This window comes from Muscardinus avellanarius (genome assembly GCF_963383645.1).
Source record: "Muscardinus avellanarius genome assembly, chromosome: 11".
Taxonomy (NCBI): Eukaryota; Metazoa; Chordata; class Mammalia; order Rodentia; family Gliridae; genus Muscardinus; species Muscardinus avellanarius.
In genome coordinates this window covers 64703734-64725296 of record NC_137797.1, presented here as the reverse complement: position 1 = coordinate 64725296, position 21563 = coordinate 64703734, and the positions used below count along the sequence as shown (strand labels likewise).

At 46.7% G+C, this 21563-nt stretch overlaps 1 protein-coding gene across 1 annotated transcript; it reads left to right on the top strand.

The window, feature by feature from the left end:
- Positions 1-1580: 1580 nt before the first annotated feature.
- PA2G4 (proliferation-associated 2G4) lies at positions 1581-15786 on the top strand (the record flags this gene model as incomplete). The annotated part of the gene is made up of 13 exons (XM_080706471.1): positions 1581-1668; positions 5324-5452; positions 5699-5804; positions 5896-5965; positions 6193-6285; positions 13515-13578; positions 13771-13849; positions 13995-14073; positions 14152-14285; positions 14672-14766; positions 14895-15022; positions 15169-15222; positions 15721-15786. The coding sequence occupies 13 exons, from the start codon at positions 1581-1583 to the stop codon at positions 15784-15786; spliced, it is 1185 nt and encodes a 394-aa protein (XP_080562597.1).
- Between the last annotated feature and the right edge of the window lie 5777 nt (positions 15787-21563).

Genomic DNA, 21563 nt, shown 5'->3' with positions numbered 1-21563 from the left:
AAATGCCCTTGGGTTCCATCCCCAGTACCGCCAAATAAATAAATAAATAAATAGAAGTTCTGGGGTTGTAACTCAGACATAGAATGCCCCTGAATTCAATCCCCAGTACCACAAAAATAAAGTAAAAACTTTTAATGCCAGGCATGGTGGTGCATGCTTGTAATCCCAGCATTTGGGAGGCTGAGACAGGAGGATGGTGGTTCTCGGATAGCCCCAACTACTTAGGCCCTTTGCAGATCAGTGAGACCCCGTTTCAAAATAAAGAATAAAAAATAGTGCTGGGGGTGTTGCCCGGAGGTAGAATGTCCCTGGGTCCCATCCCCAGTACAACAATAAGATAAATTTAAAAATCGTGCCGGGCGTGGTGGCGCACGCTTGTAATCCCCGCGCTTGGGAGGCAGAGACAGGAGGATCGCGCAGGTTCGATGCCAGCTGCGCTGGCTTAAGAGACCCTGTTTCAAAAAAATAATAAATAGGTCTGGGAGTGTACCCCGGAGGTAGAAGGGCTTCCAAGAAACCCAGTACCACCACCAAGAAAAAAAAAAAAAAATCGTTACCCCCACTAGGTAACCAAATCTCTGAGTAGTGTCTCCCCCCCCCCTTTTTTTTGTTGGAACTATAGTGTTTTGTTGTTTGGTGGTACTAGGGGTTAAAACCAGCGGCATTCTACCTCCAAGCTACACCCCCCGCCGCCCTTTTTGTTTGGAAACAGGGTCTGACTACGCGGCTGAGGCTCCCCTCCAACCTGCGATCCTCGGGTCTCAGCCTCTTAGGCACTGGGATTACAGGCGTGCGTCGCCACACCGGGCTAATAGTGCCATTTGAATTCAAGGAAGTGTGGAAGCAAATTGGGAAGCCACAGTCAATAGATACCCCTTGGAGTCTGGCTGCCTAGTTATTCCCGACGCCTAGCGCCCTTCCTTGGTCTTCCCCGCCCGTTCTCCTAGCTTCGGAGGCCTTTAGGACCAGCAGGGCCGGTCCCTCCGGTCGATCCAGGGATCTGAAGCTTCACGCCCAGCCTCTCCCACTAGGTGTACACGGAGCCCACCCGTTCGGCTCCACCCTCCCCCGCGCCTCTGAAGCCGAAACGCGAAGCTCCGCCTCTCCCCCCTCAGCCGGCCGGATCGGTTCCGGACTCCGGCTCAGCGCTCCCGCCGAGGTGGTTTTTCCCGGAGAGACCACGCTTTCCCTCTAGCTCCCTAGTGGCTCCGCCTTCCCGCCGGCGCCTGACCCTTCCCAGCATGCCCAGCGAGGCCGGCGTGCGAGGCCTCGGGGTGGGGGCCAGGTCCGAGAGCCTGGCAGCGGGGCGCGAGGGGCACGATGGGAGTTGTAGTTTCCGCGCGCGAGGGCCGCTGGAAGCCGCCATGGGCTGGACTCGCTGTCCCGGCGTGCCCTGCGCGCAGCCCGCGCGCTCGCAGCTCCTTGCTCTCGCCGCCTGCCCGCCCGCAGCCTGGTTTGCTCGCGCTTTTGCTCGCGCTCTCCTCGCGTACCGCGGAGATTCTGGCCACAGCCTGCGGCTGTGAAGGGGAACGGAGGCGGCAGCTCAGGGCAAACCAGGCTGCAGTAGTGGTAGTAGGAAGATGTCGGGCGAGGACGAGCAGCAGGAGCAAACTATCGCCGAGGACCTGGTCGTGACCAAGTATAAGATGGGGGGCGACATCGCCAACCGTGAGTGCGGCCTCAGGGGTCCGGGAGTCCAGGCTGAGAGGGAGAGGTGCCGGGCTGTCCCCGGAGGGGCTGAGCGGCGGGGTTTTGCGGAGTGAGCCGCCGAGGGGCGCGCCTCTGTCCGCCCGGGGCGGCGTGGTAGACCGGCGTCGCGCCGGGACGCGGCGGCCTGGCCGGGCTGGAGTCTGGAGGCGCGGGCCTGCGCCGGGGAGCGCAGGGGGCCCGGCCGGCGCCCACCGTGGGCCGTTGGTAAGGAGGCCGAGCGCGTCCTCGCCTGCTCCTCACCCTTCTCTCCGGATCTCTGCCTCCCCTGGCGCTGGCGGCGGCGAGGCCACCACGGAAAGGAAGCGCCCAGCTGTTGGCGACAGAAGCGCCCCTCTGTTTTGCCGTGGCTCCGGGCGGTCGGGAGCCGAGTCGGCACGTGTTGCCCAGTCTCTGTGCGGATCGCTGGCTCCTCTCTTCCTCTGCTGCGGTCCCTGACACAGGCTTCCCCAACACGTGCTTTGCTGGAGCCTTTCCTTCCTTCCTTCATCTCTTACCCCGGTGGGGGCCTCTTCTACCCCTGGGCTACCTCGGAGGGCACCCCTGGAGCGTCTAACACAACTCTTGGAGAGAGATCTGCTTTTCTGGAAGTTACTCATTACCACCACCTCTCCAAATCTGTGCACATGGCCTTAGTCGGCCTTCAAATTTGTTCTCGCGAATTTGACATTATTTTAAAGAATGTTGTGAGGTTCTGCTCTCACTCAAAAACAAGCTGTGAACTATTGGAAAAGGGAGGACTGTTTTAGTATTGTCACAATATCCTTATCCCAGCAGTGCTCTCCTCAGCAGTGACATGATTTTTTTTTCCAATTCACCTTTCCATTTATAGCCCACTTAGAGAGAAACTGTCTTTGGGCTTCTAAATGGTTTTAGTATAGAAGCCCAAAGATAGCAAGTATAGTTGGGAGGAAGTATTTGGAATGTCTTTGCTCCTGTGGCTAAAAAACTTTTTGTTGTTGTTGTTGTTACTGGTACTGAGAATGGAACTCGGGCGTTCTACCTCCGAGCTACACTCCCAGCCCTATTTTTTTCTTTATTCTTTATTTTGAAACAGGGTCTCACTGAGTTGCAAAAGGCCTCACTAAGTAGCTGAGACTGTCTGCAAACCGCGATCCTCCTGTCTCAGCCTCTCAAATGCTGAGATTACAAGCATGCGCTACCACGCCTGGCTTACAGCCTGAGTTTTTAATGGCTTCTGAAGAATCATCAAGCCAGGTATGGTGGCACACACCTGTAATCCCAGTATTTGAGAGGCTGAGATAGGAGGGTCACAGATTCAAAGCCAGCTTCAGCAGTTTAGCAAGACCTTGTTTCACAATTGGGCTTGGGGTGTAACTCAGAGGTAGAATGCCCCTGGGTTCAATCCCCAGTAACAACAACAAAAAAGAGAATCACCAAGTGGGTCATGGTGGCCCATGCTAATGATTAGCCCCACATTTGGGGGGCTGAGGCAGGAGTTCAAGGCCAGACTCAGCAATTTAATGAGATCCTATTTCTCTTTCTTTCTTCCTTTCTCTCTTTCTCTCTTTTTTTCCTTTTGTGGTATTGGCAATTGAACCCAGGAGCATTTTACTTCTGAGCTACATTCCCCAGCCCTATTTTATTCTTTATTTGGAAATAGGATCTCACTAAGTATCCGAGGCTGGCCATGAACCTGCCATCCTTCTGTCTCAGCCTTCCAAATATTGGGATTACAAGTGTGCTCCACCACTCCTGCTGAGATCCTGTTTCAAAATTTAAAAACACCAGCCAGGCATGGTGGCACACACTTGTAATCCCAGGGCTTGGGAGGCTGGGAGCCAGCCTCAGCTACTTAGTGAGGCCTTCAACAACTCAGCAGGCACCATTTCAAAAAGAATAGCTGGGTGTGGTGGTGCACGCTTGTAATCCCAGCACTTGGGAGGCTGAGACGGGATGGCACAGGTTCGAAGCCAGCCTTAGCTACTTAGGCTCTCAGCAATTTAGTGAGACCCTGTTTCCAAATAAAATATAAAATAGGTCTGGGAAGGTAGCCTGGAGGTAGAAGGCCCCTGGGTTCCACCCCAAGTACCACCAAAAAAAAAAAAGAAAGGAAAGAAAATAGGCTGGGGCGTGTGGCTCAGAGGTAGAATACCTCTGGGTTCAATCCCTTGCATCACACACAAGAAAATTAAAAACACCAAAACATTTCAAAAACAAAACCTGAAATTCAGAATTTATCATGAGAGGGCATGAACAGAACACTTTCATAATAGATTGGAAATTAATGTAGTCCTTTCCAGCCGGGCGTGGTGGCGCACGCTTGTAATCCCAGCATTCGGGAGGCTGAGACCTGGAGGATCGCGGTTCGCGGACAGCCTCAGCTACTTAGTGAGGCCCTCTGCAACTCAGTGAGACCCGGTTTCAAAATAATGAATAAAAAATAAGGCAGGGGGTGTAGCTCAGAGGTCAAATGCCCCTGAGTTCCATCCCCAGATCTGCAAAAAATATATATATAGTACTTTCCATCCGGGCTTGGTAGTGCATGCTTGTAATCCCAGCATTTGGGAGGCTGAGACTGGAGGATTGCGGTTTGTGGATAGCCTCAGCTATTTAGTGAGGCCTTCTGCAACTTACACCCTGCCTCAAAATAAAGAATAGTAGGGCACGGGTATAGCTCTGAGGTTGAATGCCCCTGGGTTCCATCCCCAGACCTGCAAAAAAAAAAAAAGTCCTTTCCTTTTTGGTTCTCCTTGTATTTCACACTATTCAATCTGATACTTTGAATCAGAAAAGGTTTTCCTCTTCCAAACTTGAGGTGCTTGTGATCTTAGGGACCAATTTTTTTTTTTTTTTTTTCAGTACTGGGGGTGGAACCCAGAGGCTTTCTACCTCCGGGATATACTCCCAGACCCATTTTTTAATATTTTATTTGGAAACAGGGTCTCACTAAGTTGCTGAGAGCCTCACTAAGTAGCTGAGGCTGGCTTTGAACCTGTGCGATCCTCCTGTCTCAGCCTCCCAAGCGCGGGGATTACAAGCATGTGCCACCACGCCGGGCTGGGGACCAATTTTGAAACTGGGATCACATAACCACTTTGACATCTACTGAAAGTTAAAGACCTGAGCCCCCTGAAGTTCAGGGACCTTAGATTAAGTCCTTTGGTTTTTATACTTGTTTATGAGGAAATAGTCTATATAAATTGAAATTACTAACATCTAATTACGATGTTGAGAAGAAGGTAACATTTAACAATGCATCAGCTTTGAGTCAGCAATTTTGTCTACCTTCCCATTGTCCCTGACGCCTATAAATTTCTTCTAGTCTGAAAGTATGTAGGATACCTTGGCAAGAACTCCATAAAGGTCATAATTGTATTTTACCGCACCAGTGCATTGTTATGGAAAGTCTTAAGGCCTTACCTAAGGAGGAGATTCTGTATACCTAGTTGTCATATAAGGAGGGGAGTGTTGACCTTCTAATTAGAGATTATAGGTAGATATATTCCAAGAGGCAACAACTGTTTCCTCTTTCAGCCTCAGGACAGTGGCACTGGGAAGTATTAGAAACTAAGTTAAAGTTGTAGGTACTACTTGGGTGGTAACTAGACAATAAACACATGCTAGGCTGACAAGGTGGGCTTCTGTTCCCCAGGGGTACTTCGATCTTTGGTGGAAGCATCCAGCTCAGGTGTATCAGTGCTGAGCCTGTGTGAGAAGGGTGATGCCATGATTATGGAAGAGACAGGAAAAATCTTCAAGAAAGAAAAGGAAATGAAGAAAGGTAAAAAAAGAAACAACCCTCCCTAATTCTACAAGCGTAGCCCATATTTGGTCCTCTGTGCTTTTGGTTTTTTTCCCTTCTAATAATGTAACCCCCCACCCTAGCTCTGATTGAGATATTGGGGCATTTGGAATGGCACTGTTTTAAGTTTTAATCAAATCCCAGAGAAAATCCTTCCATTTTTCTAAAGGGCAGCAGGGATCTGGAGAGAGAGCAAGGCAGTAAGGCTGATGATTCTTTTTACAGGTATTGCCTTTCCTACCAGCATTTCGGTAAATAACTGTGTATGTCACTTCTCCCCTTTGAAGAGTGACCAGGACTATATTCTCAAGGAAGGTGACTTGGTAAAAATGTAAGATTAAACCATTCTAGAGCATTTGTCTTTTTCCTAAGCATTTACGTAGTGCCAGTTCCTAATGCTAGACTCTGCTCTTGCCTTTCAGTGACCTTGGGGTTCATGTGGATGGCTTCATCGCAAATGTGGCTCATACTTTTGTGGTCGGTGTAGCTCAGGTAAGTGGCCTGCTTCTGAACTCTGGGAAGGATGAACTGCCATTTGCCTCCTATCCTCTTCTAGCACCATGTGAATTTTGTCCAGTCTTTAGAAAAGCAATAGGAGAAAAGTTTTTTTCATATGTTCATTGGCTGGCCTTGCATGCAGGTACATCGATACTAGCCAGATGACCAGCTGAGTTAGCAAGCTGTTCGAGAAGACACTAATTACATTTCCTTATCTATAGGGGACTCAAGTTACAGGACGGAAAGCAGATGTCATAAAGGCAGCTCACCTTTGTGCTGAAGCTGCCCTACGCCTGGTCAAACCTGGAAACCAGGTAAGGTGTTTTATCTAACTCCAAAGATTGACAGACCAAAAATGAAATAGGCACCTCTGTATGGAATTGCCAACTTCTTGACAGTCTTCTTGTGAGGAAAAAAACCCAACTTCTTAAGTTTTTTCGGGGAAGGGGAGAAGGAGTACTGGAAATGAAATCCAGGGGCATTCTGTCTCTGAACTACACTGCCCTGCCCCTTTTTATTTTTTTGGTAATGGGAGTTTTTTGAGGAGGGGAAATAGGGATTGAGCCCAGGGACATTCTACCTCTATACCCCTAGTCCTATTTTATTTGTAATTTGAAACAGAGTCTCACTACTTACTGAGGCAGTCCACAGTCTCCTATGTAACAGGATTACAAGAGTGTGGCACACACCTGGCTCTCATTTATTTATTTATTTGTTGGTTGGTTGGTTGGTTGGTTGGTTGGTACTGGGGATGAAAGCCAGCGGCCTTCTACCTCTGGGCTACACTCCCAGACCTATTTTATTATATTTTATTTTGAAACAAGGTCTCACTAAGTAGCTGAGGCTGGTTTTGAACCTGCACTGTCCTCCTGTCTCAGCCTCCCAAGTACTGAGATTGCAAGAGTGCCCCACCACACCTGGCTTTTTTTTGGGGGGGGACTGGGGTTGGAACTCAGGGGCTTTTCTACCTCACTAAGTAGCTGAGGCTGGCAGCGAACTGTGATCCTCCAGTCTGACCCTCCCGGATGCTGGGATTGCAAGCGCCACCACACCCGGCTTATTTTTCTTTATTTTGAAACATGGTGGTCTTGCTATGTAGCGGGGGGGGGGGCGACTCACTCAGTAGCTGAGACCAGCTGCCAACCTGCAATTCTCTTGTCTCAGCCTCCCAATTACTGGGATTACAGGCATGTACCACTATAACTGGCTAAAATGGAGTTTCTTAAAGAGTTAGGAGCCATGGTGGGCTTGCCTGTAATCCCAGTACTTGGGAGGCTAAAACAGAAGTACTGGTTTGAGACTAGCCTTAGGATTTTAGTGAGACCCTGTTTCAAAATGACACATGGATGTAATCCCAGCATTTGGGAGGCTGAGATCGGAAGGTTCGCAGTTCACCAAGAGCCTCAACTATTTGGTGAGGCCCTTTGCAACTCAGTGAGACCCTGTTTCAAAATAAAGAATAAAAGCCGGGCGTGGTGGCACACACTTGTAATCGCAGCATTTGAGGGGCTGAGACAGGACTGTGGTTCCAGGACAGCGTCATCTCATCTACTACTTAGGCCCTTTGCAACTCAGACCATGGTTCAAAATAAAGAATAGCTGGGCGTGGTGGCGCATGCTTGTAATCCCTGCGATTGGGCGGCGGAGACAGGAGGATCGCACAGGTTCAAAGCCAGCCTTGCTGGCTTAAGAGACCCTGTTTCCAAATAAAATATAAAAAATAGGTCTGGGAGTGTAGCCCGGAGGTAGAAGGGTTCCATTCCCAGTACTACCCCCCCCAAAAAAAAAAAAGAATAAAAAATAGAGCTGGGCATGGTTGTGCACACTTTTAATCCCCACGCTTGGGAGGCTAGACAGGAGGATCACACAGGTTCAAAGCCAGCCTCAGCTACTTAGTGAGGTTCTCAGCAACTTAGTGAGACCCTGTTTCCAAATAAAATATAAAAATAGGTCTGGAAGAGCCGGCTTGGTGGCGCACGCTTGTAATCCCAGCATTTGGGAGGCTGACACAGGAGGATCACGGTTCATGTACAGCCTCAGCTACTTAGGCCTCTGCAATTTAGTGAGACCCTGTTTCAAAATAAAGAATACAAAGTAGGGCTGGGGTGTAGTTCGGAGGTAGGATGCCCCTGGGTTCCATCCCCAGTACTGCCAAAAAAAAAAAAAAGGATTGGGAATGTAGTTCAGAGGTAGAATTCCCTTTGTTCAGTTGCTGGTACCAAAACAAAAAATGAGGCAAGGCCAACCGGGCCTTGTGGTATGCTTTTGTAATCCCAAAATTTGGAAGGCTGAGATAGTGAGATAGGAAGATCACAGCTTTAAGGATGGCCTCAGCAGAGTAGTCAGGCTCTCAGCAACCTAGCAAGACCCTGTTACAAAACAATATAGCTGGGCATGGTGGCACATGTTTGTAATCTCAGTACCTGGGAGGCTGAGACAGGAGGATCGCAGATTCAAAGGCAGCCTGTGCAACTTAGTGAGTCTCTTAAGCAACCTAGTGAGATCCTGTTTCCAAATAAATAAGTCTGGTAGGGGTATAGATTGGAGACAGAATGATACTGGACTCAATCCCCAGTATCCAAAAAAAAAGAATTAATTCAACAGATGTTAACTGTGAGCACCTATCATAGATAGGTACATGTAAGGTGTAGGAGATATATGGTCCCTTTCTCTAGGAACCTATAGAGATCTACCCCCCTCTCCAGTACTGGGGATTGAACCTAGGGGCATTCTATCTCTGAGCTACACCCCCAGCTCTCTTTTTATTTTTTATTTTGAAACAGGGTCTCACCAAGTAATTGAGGTTGGCCCAAACCCTCCTGCTCAGCCTTCCAAGTACTTGGATTACAAGGATGCACCATCAGGACTGGCTTATAAAGATTTTTTTTTATGGGTGCTTTTTGTTTGTTTTTGTTTTAATGCTGGGGATTGAATTTAGAGGCATTCTACTTCCCAACTGTATCCCCAGTTCTATTTTTTTTAACAGGTCCTTGCTAAATTGCAGCGGCTGGCCTTGAAACTCTTATTCTCCTATTTCAGCCTCCCAAGTACTGACATTATAGGCAAGCACCACCACATCTGGCCATTTTATTTTGTTGTTACTTTATTTTATTATTGCAGTAATGGGGATTGAACCCGGGTGCATTCTACCTCTGAGCTATATCCCAAGGCTGATTTTTTTATTTTGACACTCACTGAATTGCAGAGGGCTTCACTACGTAGCTGAGGCTGGCTGTTAACCTGCATTCCTCCTGTCTCAACCTCCAAAGTACTGGGATTACAGGCCTGCACTGCCACACCTGGCTCCTTTTTTCCTCTCCTCTCTTGGTACCAGGGATGGAACCTAGGGACATTCTACTTCCAAGCTACACCCCCAGCCCTATTTTTTAGTTTTTTTATTTTTGAAACAGGGTCTCACTGAGTTGTGAAGGGCCTCAGTAAGTAACTGAGGCTGTCTGTGAACCTTGGTCCTCCAGTCTCAGCCTCCCGAATGCTGGCATTATAAGCATGCACCACTACGCCCGGCTCTTTATTTCTTTTTATTTTATTTATTTAGGGCAGTACTGGGTTTGGAACCCAGGGCCATTCTACCTCAGAACTATGCCCCAGCCCTATTTTTAGTCTTTATTTTGAAACAGGGTATCACTGAGTTGGAAAGGGCCTCACTAAGTTGCTGAGGTTGTTGCTAACTCAGATCTTCCTGTATCAGCTTCCTAAGTATTGGGATTACAAGCATGTGACACCTCACCAACTTATTTATTTATTTATTTATTTATTTATTTATTTATTTACTTATTGCAGGTCTGAGGATGGAACCCAGGGGCATTTGACCTCTGAGCTACACCCCCTCACCCCCTGCCCTTTTTTTTTTTTTTTTAATTCTTTATTTTGAAACAGGGTCTCACTGAGTTGCAGAGGGCCTCACCAAGTAGCTGAGGCTGTCCGTGAACCGTGATCCTCCGGTCTCAGCCTCCCGAATGCTGGGATGACAAGTGTACATCACCACACCCAGCATCTTTTTATATTTTTAAGTGTATATTTTCCCAAAATAATTTGAAGTTAGGTGACTTAACACTAAGACACAGTTATTTGTTTGTTTGTTTGTGGTACTGGGGGTGGAACCCAGAGGCTTTCTATCTCTGGGGTATAGTCCCAGACCTCTTTTTATATTTTATTTGGAAACATAGTCTCACTAAGTTTCTGAGAGCTTCACTAAGTGGCTGAGGCTGGCTTCAAACCTGCGCAGTCCTCCTGTCTCAGCCTCCCAAGTACTAGGATTACAAGCATGCACCACCATACCTGGTTATGACACAGGTTTATTTTATTTATTTATTTTTTTAATTTTTTGTGGGCATGGGGATGGAACCCAGAGGCATTCGACCTCTGAGCTACAGCCCCTGCCCTATTTTGAAACCGGGTCTCACTGAGTTGCAAAGAGCCTCACTAAGTAGCTGAGGCTGTCCACGAACCGCGATCCTCCAGTCTCAGCCTCCCGAATGCTGGGATTACAAGTGTGCGCCACCACGCCCGGCTTTTTTTGGTGGTACTGGGGTTCCTGGAAACTGTTCTACCTCCAGGCTACACTCCCAGACACCTATTATTTTATATATATTTTTTTTCTAGGGGGGTGACACGGTCTTTTCCTGCGCAATCCTCCTGTCTTCGCCTCCCAAGTGCGGGGATTACAAGCTTGTGCCACCATGCCTGGCTAAGACACAGGTTTTAAAAACAAAAATCTAGCCAGGCGTGGTGTGCTTGCTTGTAATCCCAGCGCTTGGGAGGCTGAGACAGGAGGATCACACAGGTTCGAAGCTAGCTTCAGCTACTTAGTGAGGCTCTCGGCAACTTAGTGAGGCTCTGTTTCCAAATAAAGTATAAAATAGGTCTGGGAGTATAGCCCGGAGATAGAAAAGCCCTTGGGTTCCACCCTCAGTACCACAGAAAAGAAAAACCTAAATAAAATTTGAAAGCAGCTGGGTGTGGTGGCGGATGTTTGTAATCCCAGTTTTGAGAGGCTGAAACAGGAGGATCTAGGTTCGGGGCCAGCCTCAGCTACTTAGGCCCTTTGCAGCCGGTGAAACCCTGTTTCAAAATAAATAATAAAAAATAGGGCTGGGGTATAGTTTGAAGGTAGAATGCCCCTGGGTTCCATCCTCAGCACTGCAAAAATCTAATTAATTAGCTGGGTGTGGTGGCTCATGCTTGTAATTCCAGCATTTGGGAGGCTGAGACTGGAAGATCGCGGTTCGCAGACAGCCTCAGCTATTTAGTGAGGCCTTCTGTTAACTACGTGAGACCCGGTTTCAAAATAAAGAATAAAAATCTAATTAATTAATCAAAAGTTTATGACATGTCAGGTATGGTGACACATTCCTGTAATTCCATTACTTGGGAGGCTAAATTAGGAGAATAAAAGGTTCAAGGAAAGCCTCAGCAACTTATGGAGACCCTGTTTAAAAAAAAAAAAAAGCCTGGCATGGTTGTACGTTGTACATGCTTGTCAATCCCAGTACTTGGGAGGCTGAGACAGGAGGATTGGAAGTTCTCAGCCTTAGGTACACTTAGTGAGGACCTCCATAATTTAGTGAGACCCTGTTTCAAATAAAGAATAAAATAAAGTAGGACTGGAGGTGTAGCTCTGAGGTAGAATGCCCCTGGCTTCAGTCCACAATACCAAAAAGTAAATAGGGCTGGAGATTGTAGTTCAGAGGTAGAATGTCTACCTTTGAACACACCTTATGGCAAAAATCAAGAAAAGGTTAGGAGAAAGAAAATAGTACCAGTACACTGATCTTAAAAAAGAGAGCCCAAAATATATTCTGTACTTTGCAAGGCAGTGTTAGGAATCCCTGGAATTGTAGATTTCTTATGAATAGTTTGGGTTTTGTTTTGTTGTGTTGTTGTTTTTTGGGTTTTTTTGTTTGTTTGGGTTTTTTGGGTTTTTTTGGCAGTACTGGGGGTGGAACCCAAGGGGCATTATACCTCTGAGGTACATCCCTAACCCTAATTATTATTATTTATTTTGAAACAAGTTCACACTAAGTTGAGGGCCTCAGTAAGTAGCTGAGGCTGTCTACCAAATGCGATCCGATTACACTCTTGCAGTACCAAGCCCGGCAAACTAATAGAATTAAGCATGTTAGATTGTCAGTGGAGAGCTTTCTCTAACCCTTAAATTTCCAGAGACCCATTCAGTACTTAAAAGCATTGCTGTTTTTTGTACTTTCTTGTTCTTCACACTTTACTTTGGGGGTGGGTGGCAGTGCTGAGGCTTAACCTCACAAGCATTTTACCTCCAAGATATACCCTCAGCCCTATTGTATTTTTATTTTGAAACAGCTCCCTTTAAGTTACAGAGGCCCTTGCTAAGTTGCCAAGGCTGGCTTTTTACCTGTGATCCTCCTGTCTCAGCCTCCCAAATGCTGAGATTACATGCGGGTGCCACCACATCTGGGTTGGTTTGTTTAAACCAGTAGATTAAGCTAGGTGTAGGTGGTGCTCACTTGTAATCCCAGTATTTGGGAGGCTAAGACAGGAGGATCTGGATTCGTAGCTAGCCTTAGCTACTTAGTGAGACTCTTCAGCTTAGTGAGACCCTGTTTCAAAAATAATTAGTGCTGGGCGTGGTGGCACATGCTTATAATCTCCGCGCTTGGGAGGCTGAGACAGGAGGATCGCACAGGTTCAAAGCCAGCCTTAGCTACTTAGTGAGGCTCTCAGCAAGACCCTGTTTTTTTTTTTTTTTGCGGGTCTGGGGATGGAACCCAGAGGCATTTGACCTCCAAGCTACACACCCTGCCCAATTTTTTATTCTTTATTTTGAAACAGGGTCTCACTGAGTTGCGAAGAGCCTCGCTAAGTAGCTGAGGCTGTCCGTGAACCATGATCCTCCGGTCTCAGCCTCCCAAATGCTGGGATTACAAGCATGCGCCTGGCTCAAAGTATTTTTAATTAGTTGGGATTCTAAGACTATAAAATGAAAAACCAATGAATAGCCAGGTGTGGTGGAAAACACCTATAATCCCAGTACTTGGGAGGTTGAAACAGAAGGATCACAAGTATATAAACAGTCTCCATAAATAGAGAGACTGTCATCAACCTATTGAAACCCTGTTTTGAAGTAAAATAGAGCCAGAGAAGTAGCTTGGAGGGAGAATGCCCCTGAGTTCAATCCCCAGCATCAAAAAAAAAAAAATTACTCAATGAGAATCGTTGGCACTCTGAAGGATATTATTAGAACTCTTTTTTTTTCCTTTTTTTTTTTCTTTTTTTTTTTTAACTGGGGATGGAACTCGGGCATTCTACCTTCGAGCTGCACCCCCAACCCATTTTTTATTCTTTATTTTTGAAACAGGGTCTCACTGACTTGCAGAAGACCTCACTAAGTAGCTGAGGCTGTCCTCAAACCAGGATACTTCTGTCTCAGCCTCCTGAATCCAGGGCCACCACACCAAGCCCAGCAACTTTAAGTTCTTTTGTTTCTTATTCTGATAGAGAACTTAACCCCTTATTTCTCACTTTTTATTTGATATTTTACTTCTAGAACACACAAGTGACAGAAGCCTGGAACAAAGTTGCCCACTCATTTAATTGCACACCAATAGAAGGTGAGAACTCAGATAACAGGGTTAAAGTCTAAGAATGAGTCTTTCAGCAGAAAGAACGCTTTTGCTCCCTTATGGATTCAATCTGGATCTAGCTCAGTCTCACCCAGAAGCCTCCAACAAACTACTTGGGTGGATTTGGAGTCCTTTTGGGAGTCTGGATAGCTGGTGCCATAGGCTTTGTCCTATCTACAGGTATGCTTTCACACCAGTTGAAGCAACATGTCATTGATGGAGAGAAAACTATTATCCAGAATCCCACAGACCAGCAGAAGTAGGTACCAACCCAATTCTTCACCTTCCACCACCAAACTAGTCATCAACTTTTTTCCATATTCCCAACTTAATCACATCCAACCCACTCTGGACTCTTGGGAGTTACCTGTTACTCTTTCCGGTCTCCTTTTCCTTCGTCTTAGGAAGGACCATGAGAAGGCTGAGTTTGAAGTTCATGAAGTATATGCTGTTGATGTTCTCGTCAGCTCAGGAGAAGGCAAGGTAAGGAGAGCAACTCTCAGCAAGAACAGTGGCTGAGGGTGTTCATCAGACCAAGTGTCACTAATCTATCTTTCTTAGGCCAAGGATGCGGGACAGAGAACCACGATTTATAAACGAGACCCCTCTAAACAATATGGCCTGAAAATGAAAACTTCACGTGCCTTTTTCAGTGAGGTGGAAAGGCGTTTTGATGCCATGCCATTTACTTTAAGGTAATTGCACTTAGTAAGAACAGGACTCTTAACCAGTGTGATTCAAGCCTTGTACCCTAGAACACTTCGCTCTCACATCCCTCCCATCCTCTCCCCTCCTGCTCAGACTTGCAACTCATATACACATGTCTATTCTCTCCCTCCCTCTCGCCCCATCTCCACCGAAGTTAGTAATGTAAAAATGAGCAGTCCTAAGCATGATTTTTGCCTGAAGAGGGTAGGAGTGATTTTAAAACATGAGCACAGTGTGGCTGGGAATGTACCATTTGCCTAGCATGCATGAGAACCTGTGTTCAAGTCTCAGCACCCCTGGGGGGAAAAAAGCAAAATGGAAAGGCATGACGTGGAGTTACAGATACCTCTGAATTTCATCTTTCTCTACCCAGAGCATTTGAAGATGAGAAGAAAGCTCGGATGGGTGTGGTGGAGTGTGCCAAACATGAGTTGCTGCAACCATTTAATGTTCTCTATGAGAAGGAGGGTGAGTTCTGACAATTTTCACTTTGGAGCCATGATTCTATGGTACCCTTCTTTCCTCTGTAACTTCAGAACTCTCATAAGAATGACAAAGGAGCATTTTATCAAAATATATATTCATTTTTCCCATAGGTGAATTTGTTGCCCAGTTTAAATTTACAGTTCTACTCATGCCTAATGGCCCCATGCGGATAACAAGTGGTCCCTTTGAGCCTGATCTTTATAAGTCAGAGCTTGAGGTCCAGGATGCAGAGCTAAAGGTTAGTATGGAATGGACAGTGGTAAACATGTGGTGCCTGTCCTGAGAGTGAAAGTCTTGAGAGGAGCTGAAGTGTTGAGGGTAACATTTGGTGTTGGTATTTCTTCCACATTCCTCAAAAATTGTTTCCTTCCTCCTGTTTTCTAGGCCCTCCTCCAGAGTTCTGCAAGTCGGAAAACCCAGAAAAAGAAGAAAAAGAAGGTATGCTATGATCATCCTCTCTGGCAAGAAAACCCGATCACTTTTATTCCACCTTTCTATTGTTGTAGCAGGGCATGTATGTAATGGGATTAGAGCCCAGGGACATTCTACCTCTGAGCCACACACCCAACCTCTGTTTTTTGTGGTGCTGGGGTGGAACCCAGGGGCATTCTACCTCCAACCAATACCTCCAGCTCTGTTTTTTATTCTTTACTTTGAAACAATGTCACTGAGTTGCAAAGGGCCTAAGTAGCTGAAGCTGTCTTCTAATAAACTGATCTTCCTGTCCCAGCTCTTATTTTGAAACAGGAATTTGCTAGGTTGGTGAGGATCTCATTACTATCTGAGGCTGTCCTCGAACCTGCAATCCCCCTGGCTCAGGGTATAGATATGTGCCTATCCTGATCTAAGTCCTGACCCAAAAGATCAAGATGTTTTTGTTTTGGTCCCCTAAACAGGTAGTCAGAAACTGACAAATCTCCTTTTCTTGAAATATAGGCCTCCAAGACTGCAGAGAATGCCACCAGTGGAGAGACACTAGAAGAGAATGAGGCTGGGGACTGAGGTGGGTCCTGTAGCCAGGTGGCTGCTCCTGCCTCATCCCCTTCCCACCACACCCCAGGCTCTGTGAAGTGCAGTTCTTCTCCATCCAGGACCACCAGCAGAGCGGGCTCTCCCTGCCCCATCCCAGTCCCCACCCACCCCTTCCAACAACCAGCTCCAACTGACTCTGGTCTTGGGAGGCCAGGCCTTCCAGCCACTGAAGACTACTTTAAATAGAAAAAAGAAATTGAGTAATAAAATCAGGAATCAAAATTCATCGTCTTCAAGCCCCTCTTTCTAGCCTTTTCTACTACTCTGCTTGGTCAAAGTTTGTGGCCCAACAAACAGGGAGGAGGCTAAATTAGCCACTGCCACTAAAAACTCCACTGAAATTTTTTTATATCACTCTGATGTCAATGTTTTCTCATGTCTGGGGCTTTTTTTCTTTCTTGTTTCCAGCTCTTCTAGTATTTTATGTGCCCTTGAAATTAAGAGGAGCTATTCTTGAGATTGTTTTTATTCACAAGTGGCAGATTCCTCATCCGATCCAGGCTGTCTAGTCAGGCCTTCCCATTTTTAGGAGCTGAAGTCTCCATTTATGAAGAGAATTCTCATCTATCAAATGAATTTTCATTCGTAAGTCTTTTTTTTTTTTTGGTCATTTTTTATGCAACTTTCCCATTTTCCCACCCCACTTCCCATTTTCACAAAGCTGTAAGGAAGTACTCTATCTCAACCATGTCCTTTTCTCTGGAGTCGGTGGGGCCTTCCCACTCCATCTTCCACAAACCTAAGCTGGAAGTTCAACTGCTTTTGTTCCTTGTTTGAAATATCTTCCTCCCTTGAAAGAAATGCCAGGAACCAGAGGAGTAGACTGACCTGAAGAGACAACCCCTGGCTTTCTGAGGCTGCGAACTTGGATTGGATGAATTGCTGGGGGCTTGAAGAGAGAGGGGACAAGTTATCCCACCTGGCATGCTGTCCCAGGGAACTAGGGCTCCCACTAACTTATGAGGTTTTTTAACACATTGAAAATGACATGGTATCAAAATAAATTTGGATTTGCTCATAATGTGTCTTCATATGTTGCTTTTATTTAGTAAAGGGGACAGTGTGATTTGAGAAAATAACTCCTTCAGAACTAGGTTATTGTATGCTACATATGGCAAAAACTGCAAGTATTTATCTTGATTCAGGAAGCCAAGAAGAGCTAATATTAAGAGCTTTCAGGAGCTAGGTGTGGTGGCACATTTTTGTAGTCCCAGCATTTGGGAGGCTGAGACGAGAGAATCGTGGTTTGAAGACAACCTCAGCTACTATTTAATTAGTGAGGACCCTGTTTCAAAATAAAGAATAAAAAATAGGGCTGGGGAGTGTAGCTTGGAGGTAGATCACCCCCTGAGTACCACCCCAGTACCCGAAAAAAAAAAAAAAAAGGAGCTTTCAGGGCAGGGCATGAGATGGTATGGGTAATTTGTTAGGTTTTAACATCTCACTACATGGGAAGCATTGCTAGTTTAGGATTACTAGTAAAGCTGAAGACTGGATTTTATGTATAGTGCTACATGTCAAGTTACACCACCAGCCCTTTTTATTTATTTTTTGGTGGTACTGGGGTTCCTGGAAGCCCTTCTATTACCTCCAGGCTACGCTCCCAGATCTATTTTATATTTTTTAAAATTTGGAAACAGGGTCTCTTAATCCAGAGAGGCTGGCTTCAAACCTGCGTGATCCTCCTGTCTCTGCCTCCCAAGTGCGGGGATTACAAGCATGCACCACCACGCCCAGCTATTTTTTTAAAAAATTGAAACAGGGTCTCACTAAGTTGTGGAGGAGGGTGACCTTGAATCTGCAATCCTCTGTCTCAACCTCCCTAGTACTGGGATTGTGTGTGTGCCACCAAACCCACGCCTCACTGAACTAAAGGACTTTTTTGTGTATGGTACTGGAGGTTGAAACCCAGGGGCTTTTCTACCTCGGATATACTCCCAGCCCTATTTTATATTTTATTTGGAAACAGGGTCTCACTAAGTTGCTAAGTTGTAGAGAGCCTCACTAAGTAGCTGAGGTTGGCTTTGAACCTGCGGGATCCTCCTGCCTCAGCCTCCCAAGGACAGAGATTACCAGTGTGCACCACCACGCCCAGCTAAAAGTTGATCTCTTAAACACTGTTAGGAGTATCTTTTGGTAGTATGACAGTTTTTCCAACTTCCCACTTTATATTATATCCATCTATGTTCTGGAACTTTAGGACCTTTGAAAGTTCACAGATCCAATCTCTGCTACAATTTAGCTTAGAAAATAAGGCAAGCTGGGCATGGTGGTGCACGCCTGTAAACCTAGTGTGCTGGTATTGCAAAATTGTTTTCCAAAGTGTAAAAAGGCCTGGGTGCTGTGCAGGCACTCATGCAGGCAGGGGCGGCAGCTGTTACAACGCAGGGTTCCTCCCTCTCTTTGCCCTTGTTCTAATGATTGACCTATATTAAAAGCCTTAGAGTCAATTGAAGCCTTTAGTCCTAAAAATATATAGAGGCAACCAGCCTAGGTATAGGAAAGGTTTAAAAAAAAAAAAAAGCCGGATGTGGTGGCCCATGCTTGTAATCCCTGCGCTTGGGAGGCAGAGACAGGAGGATCGCTCAAGTTCAAAGCCAGCCATGCTGGTTTAAGAGACCCTGTTTCCAAATAAAAATGTATAAAAAAAATAGGTCTGGGAGTGTAGCCTGGAGATAGAAGGGTTTCCAGGAACCCCAGTACCACCAAAAAAAAAAAAAAAGGAAAGGTAAGGTAAATTCTGTAGCTGCTTGGAAGCACCCAGAGCTGATGAGCATCCAATACTGCCCATTACAATAGAGGTAAAGGCCAGGTAAATTATTGACCCCTGCACTTGGTGCACTGTCCCAAGACAAAGGAGGCACCACCTGCATATGAACTAAGTTACTAGCCTTGGTAACGCTGACAAGAAGATACCAATACAAAATCGACTTAAAGGCTGGGTTCCTAAAAAGGGGCAGCGGTCCATTTTAGGGCTCTCCAGCATGGGTGCTAGCACGCTGCTTTTTCTTTTCTCTTTTTTCTACAGGTTTTGTTGTTGTTTTGGTGTGTGTGTGTGTGTGTGTGTGTGTGTGTGTGTGTGTGTGTGTGTGTGTGTGTTAGTTACTGGGGATAAAACTCAGGGGCATTTTTACCTCCGAGCTACACCCCCAGCCCTATTTTTTAGTCCTTTTATTTTTGAAACAGGGTCTCAGAGTTGAGAAGGGCCTCCCTAAGTAGCTGAGGCTGTCTGTGATTCTCAGGTCTCTGCCTCCCCAATGCGCCAGCACACTGGCTTTCCTACAGATTTTGTAATATAGATTTGTTGAAGCTGCACCAGGCTGCCTATTAGTTTTAATTTTTCTATTCCACAAACCTTAGTTGAATAAGAAAAAGAGCCCTCGGCACCATTTAAACGGTAACACAAGTACTTGAGGGGCGGAGACAGAAGTGCAGGTTCAAAGCCAGCCTCCACAATGCCCCGAGACCGGTTCCAAATTAGAAATAAAGTAGGCCTGGGGATATAGCTCAGTGATAGAATGCCTAGTACCACCCCCCACACACATATTCACACACTAAGCAAGGAAACAAGGCATACCAGGAAAACAAATCAGCAATTTTCTTACAGTCTGCACCTAAACAAGATAAAATGGAGGGCTTCCAAGAAACTGCAACTCCCAAGAAGCAATGAGAAGGGAGGGCGGAAGCCACCTTTCTCTTCCCGTCTGCACTTCTTCCTGTGCACCACAGTGGAAATAGGTGCTCACGCTAAAATAATAAAATATCCTTATAAGAAAACCTGGACAGGGAGACTGGTAACTCGCTCTTGAAAGCTTCCCGAGAGGACGCGACTCCGCGCAGGCGTAGGCGGGCTCTGCCCACCCTAGGCTCCGCCCCCAGGAGAGGCGGGGCGGCGGAAGTGACGACAGCGAGCGCGCCGCTAAATAGCCGGCAGCGGAACTCCTGCGCTCTCTCGGCCTTAGCGCCATCTTCCTAGGTAAGTCGTAGTGATGGCTGTGTTCGGGTTCCGCGAACAATCCATTAACATCTGACCTCTACCTTTGCCATCATCATCGCATACTAACTTTAGCCTTTTCCTCTTTTCCGATAGAAACCTCTGCGCCATGAGAGCCAAGGTGAGCGGTCTCTAGCTGTGAACTTGGAAGGTAGAAGTTGTCAAGAAGAGGGAGGTGCAGACAAGCAAAGTCCGCCATGGTTTTCAGTCGCAGGGCTCGAGAGTCAGTGCCGGGGTTGGGAGGCATAGTTTGATAAGAGAATTAAAGAAAGTAGGAATTACTGGAGGGCGATGGGAGGGGAGAAAAACACGCCGAATTAAGGCGTTAGGTGTGGTGCGTGCCCGAATTATTGAGGCCTGCGACCAGCCCTCATAATTTGGTTTAGAACCTGCTAAATTCCAAACACTGCACTTAAAGCCCGGCGTGATGTTGCACGCCTGTAATCCCAGTTCCTGGAGGCTGAGAAAGGATCGCAGGTTCGAAGGTAACCTCAGCAACTTGGTGAGGTTGTCAGTAGTAGCGAGACCCTGTTAACAAATAATCGGTTGGGGTGGGCTAACTTGGAGGTAGAACCCACCTGGATTCGATCCCCAGCATCACAGAGTAAGATAAATACTGCCCTTTATAGCGTTACCTCTAAATCAGCTAATAAAACTAATATTTTTTCTGCCTTTTATGACCATGTTTACTAGTGGAGGAAGAAGCGAATGCGCAGGTATGTTGAGACTACCAGCCCGGGTGTGTGTGGGGAGGGTGTAATGGGAGATTCTCCTTGGACATTAAAGGATTTGGTTTAGCCACATTTGTAATCACAATACTTGGGAGGCTGAGACACAAGGATCACCGATTTTAAGGCAGTCACAATAATTTAGGAGGACCCTGTATCAAGTGCACTTGAATTTAATGGGGTGGGGGCAAAAAAGGGTTTGTGGGCAGGGGGTACATTATTTTCCTATCTGTTTTTCAGACTGAAGCGCAAAAGAAGAAAGATGAGACAGAGGTCCAAGTAAACTATTGCGTGCACCATGAAGGCCAAAAAGGCAGAAACAAGGAACGCCAGAGGCCAGCGACCCCGCTACATGTTGGACTGCTGCTCCTGACCAGTGTTTCTGGAACATCGACACGATCACCTGAGAGACGCCTTGCTCATAACAAGCTGCCCCCTTTGGTCCTTTGCGCTGGGCCTTTGGCATTCTGGACTAGTTCTCTGTTGTGGCCGAGTGTAACGCGTGTACAATAAATCATCTCTTCTGCTTAGCTGAAGAATCAGAATTGTCCTGTGTTTTTTGCGGTTCTGTGGGTGGGGATTCTGTATCCAGTTTGTGCCTATCACTCCCTGTGCTATGAAAATTGGCACAAAACAGCCTAGGTGTGTGATGTAATCTACAACTGGATGGCGCTGAGAAGGGTGGAGTGTACGCCCCAAGGCCTGTCTTCAGGTATGCGGGAAGGTTGGGCAAATGCTGATGCCACTCCTTTTTTTCTGAGATCTGCGTTAAGGGTCCTCCTCGGAGCTACTCAGTTGCCATGACGACACGCAAAGCTTGCCGGGAGCTTCCTGTAGCCCGTCGCGCAACCGCTGTGCCCACCATAGAGTGTGGTTCCGGGTCTGGTGGCTAGAGCGTCACTTCTTCCGCAGGAAGCGGAAGAGCGGCAGGGTGGGCGGCTCTTTGTCGAAGCCACAGGACCGGCAGGCGGCAGCAGCAACTACGGCGGCGGCGGCAGGTGAGGGAGGCGGGAGACTTAGGTGGA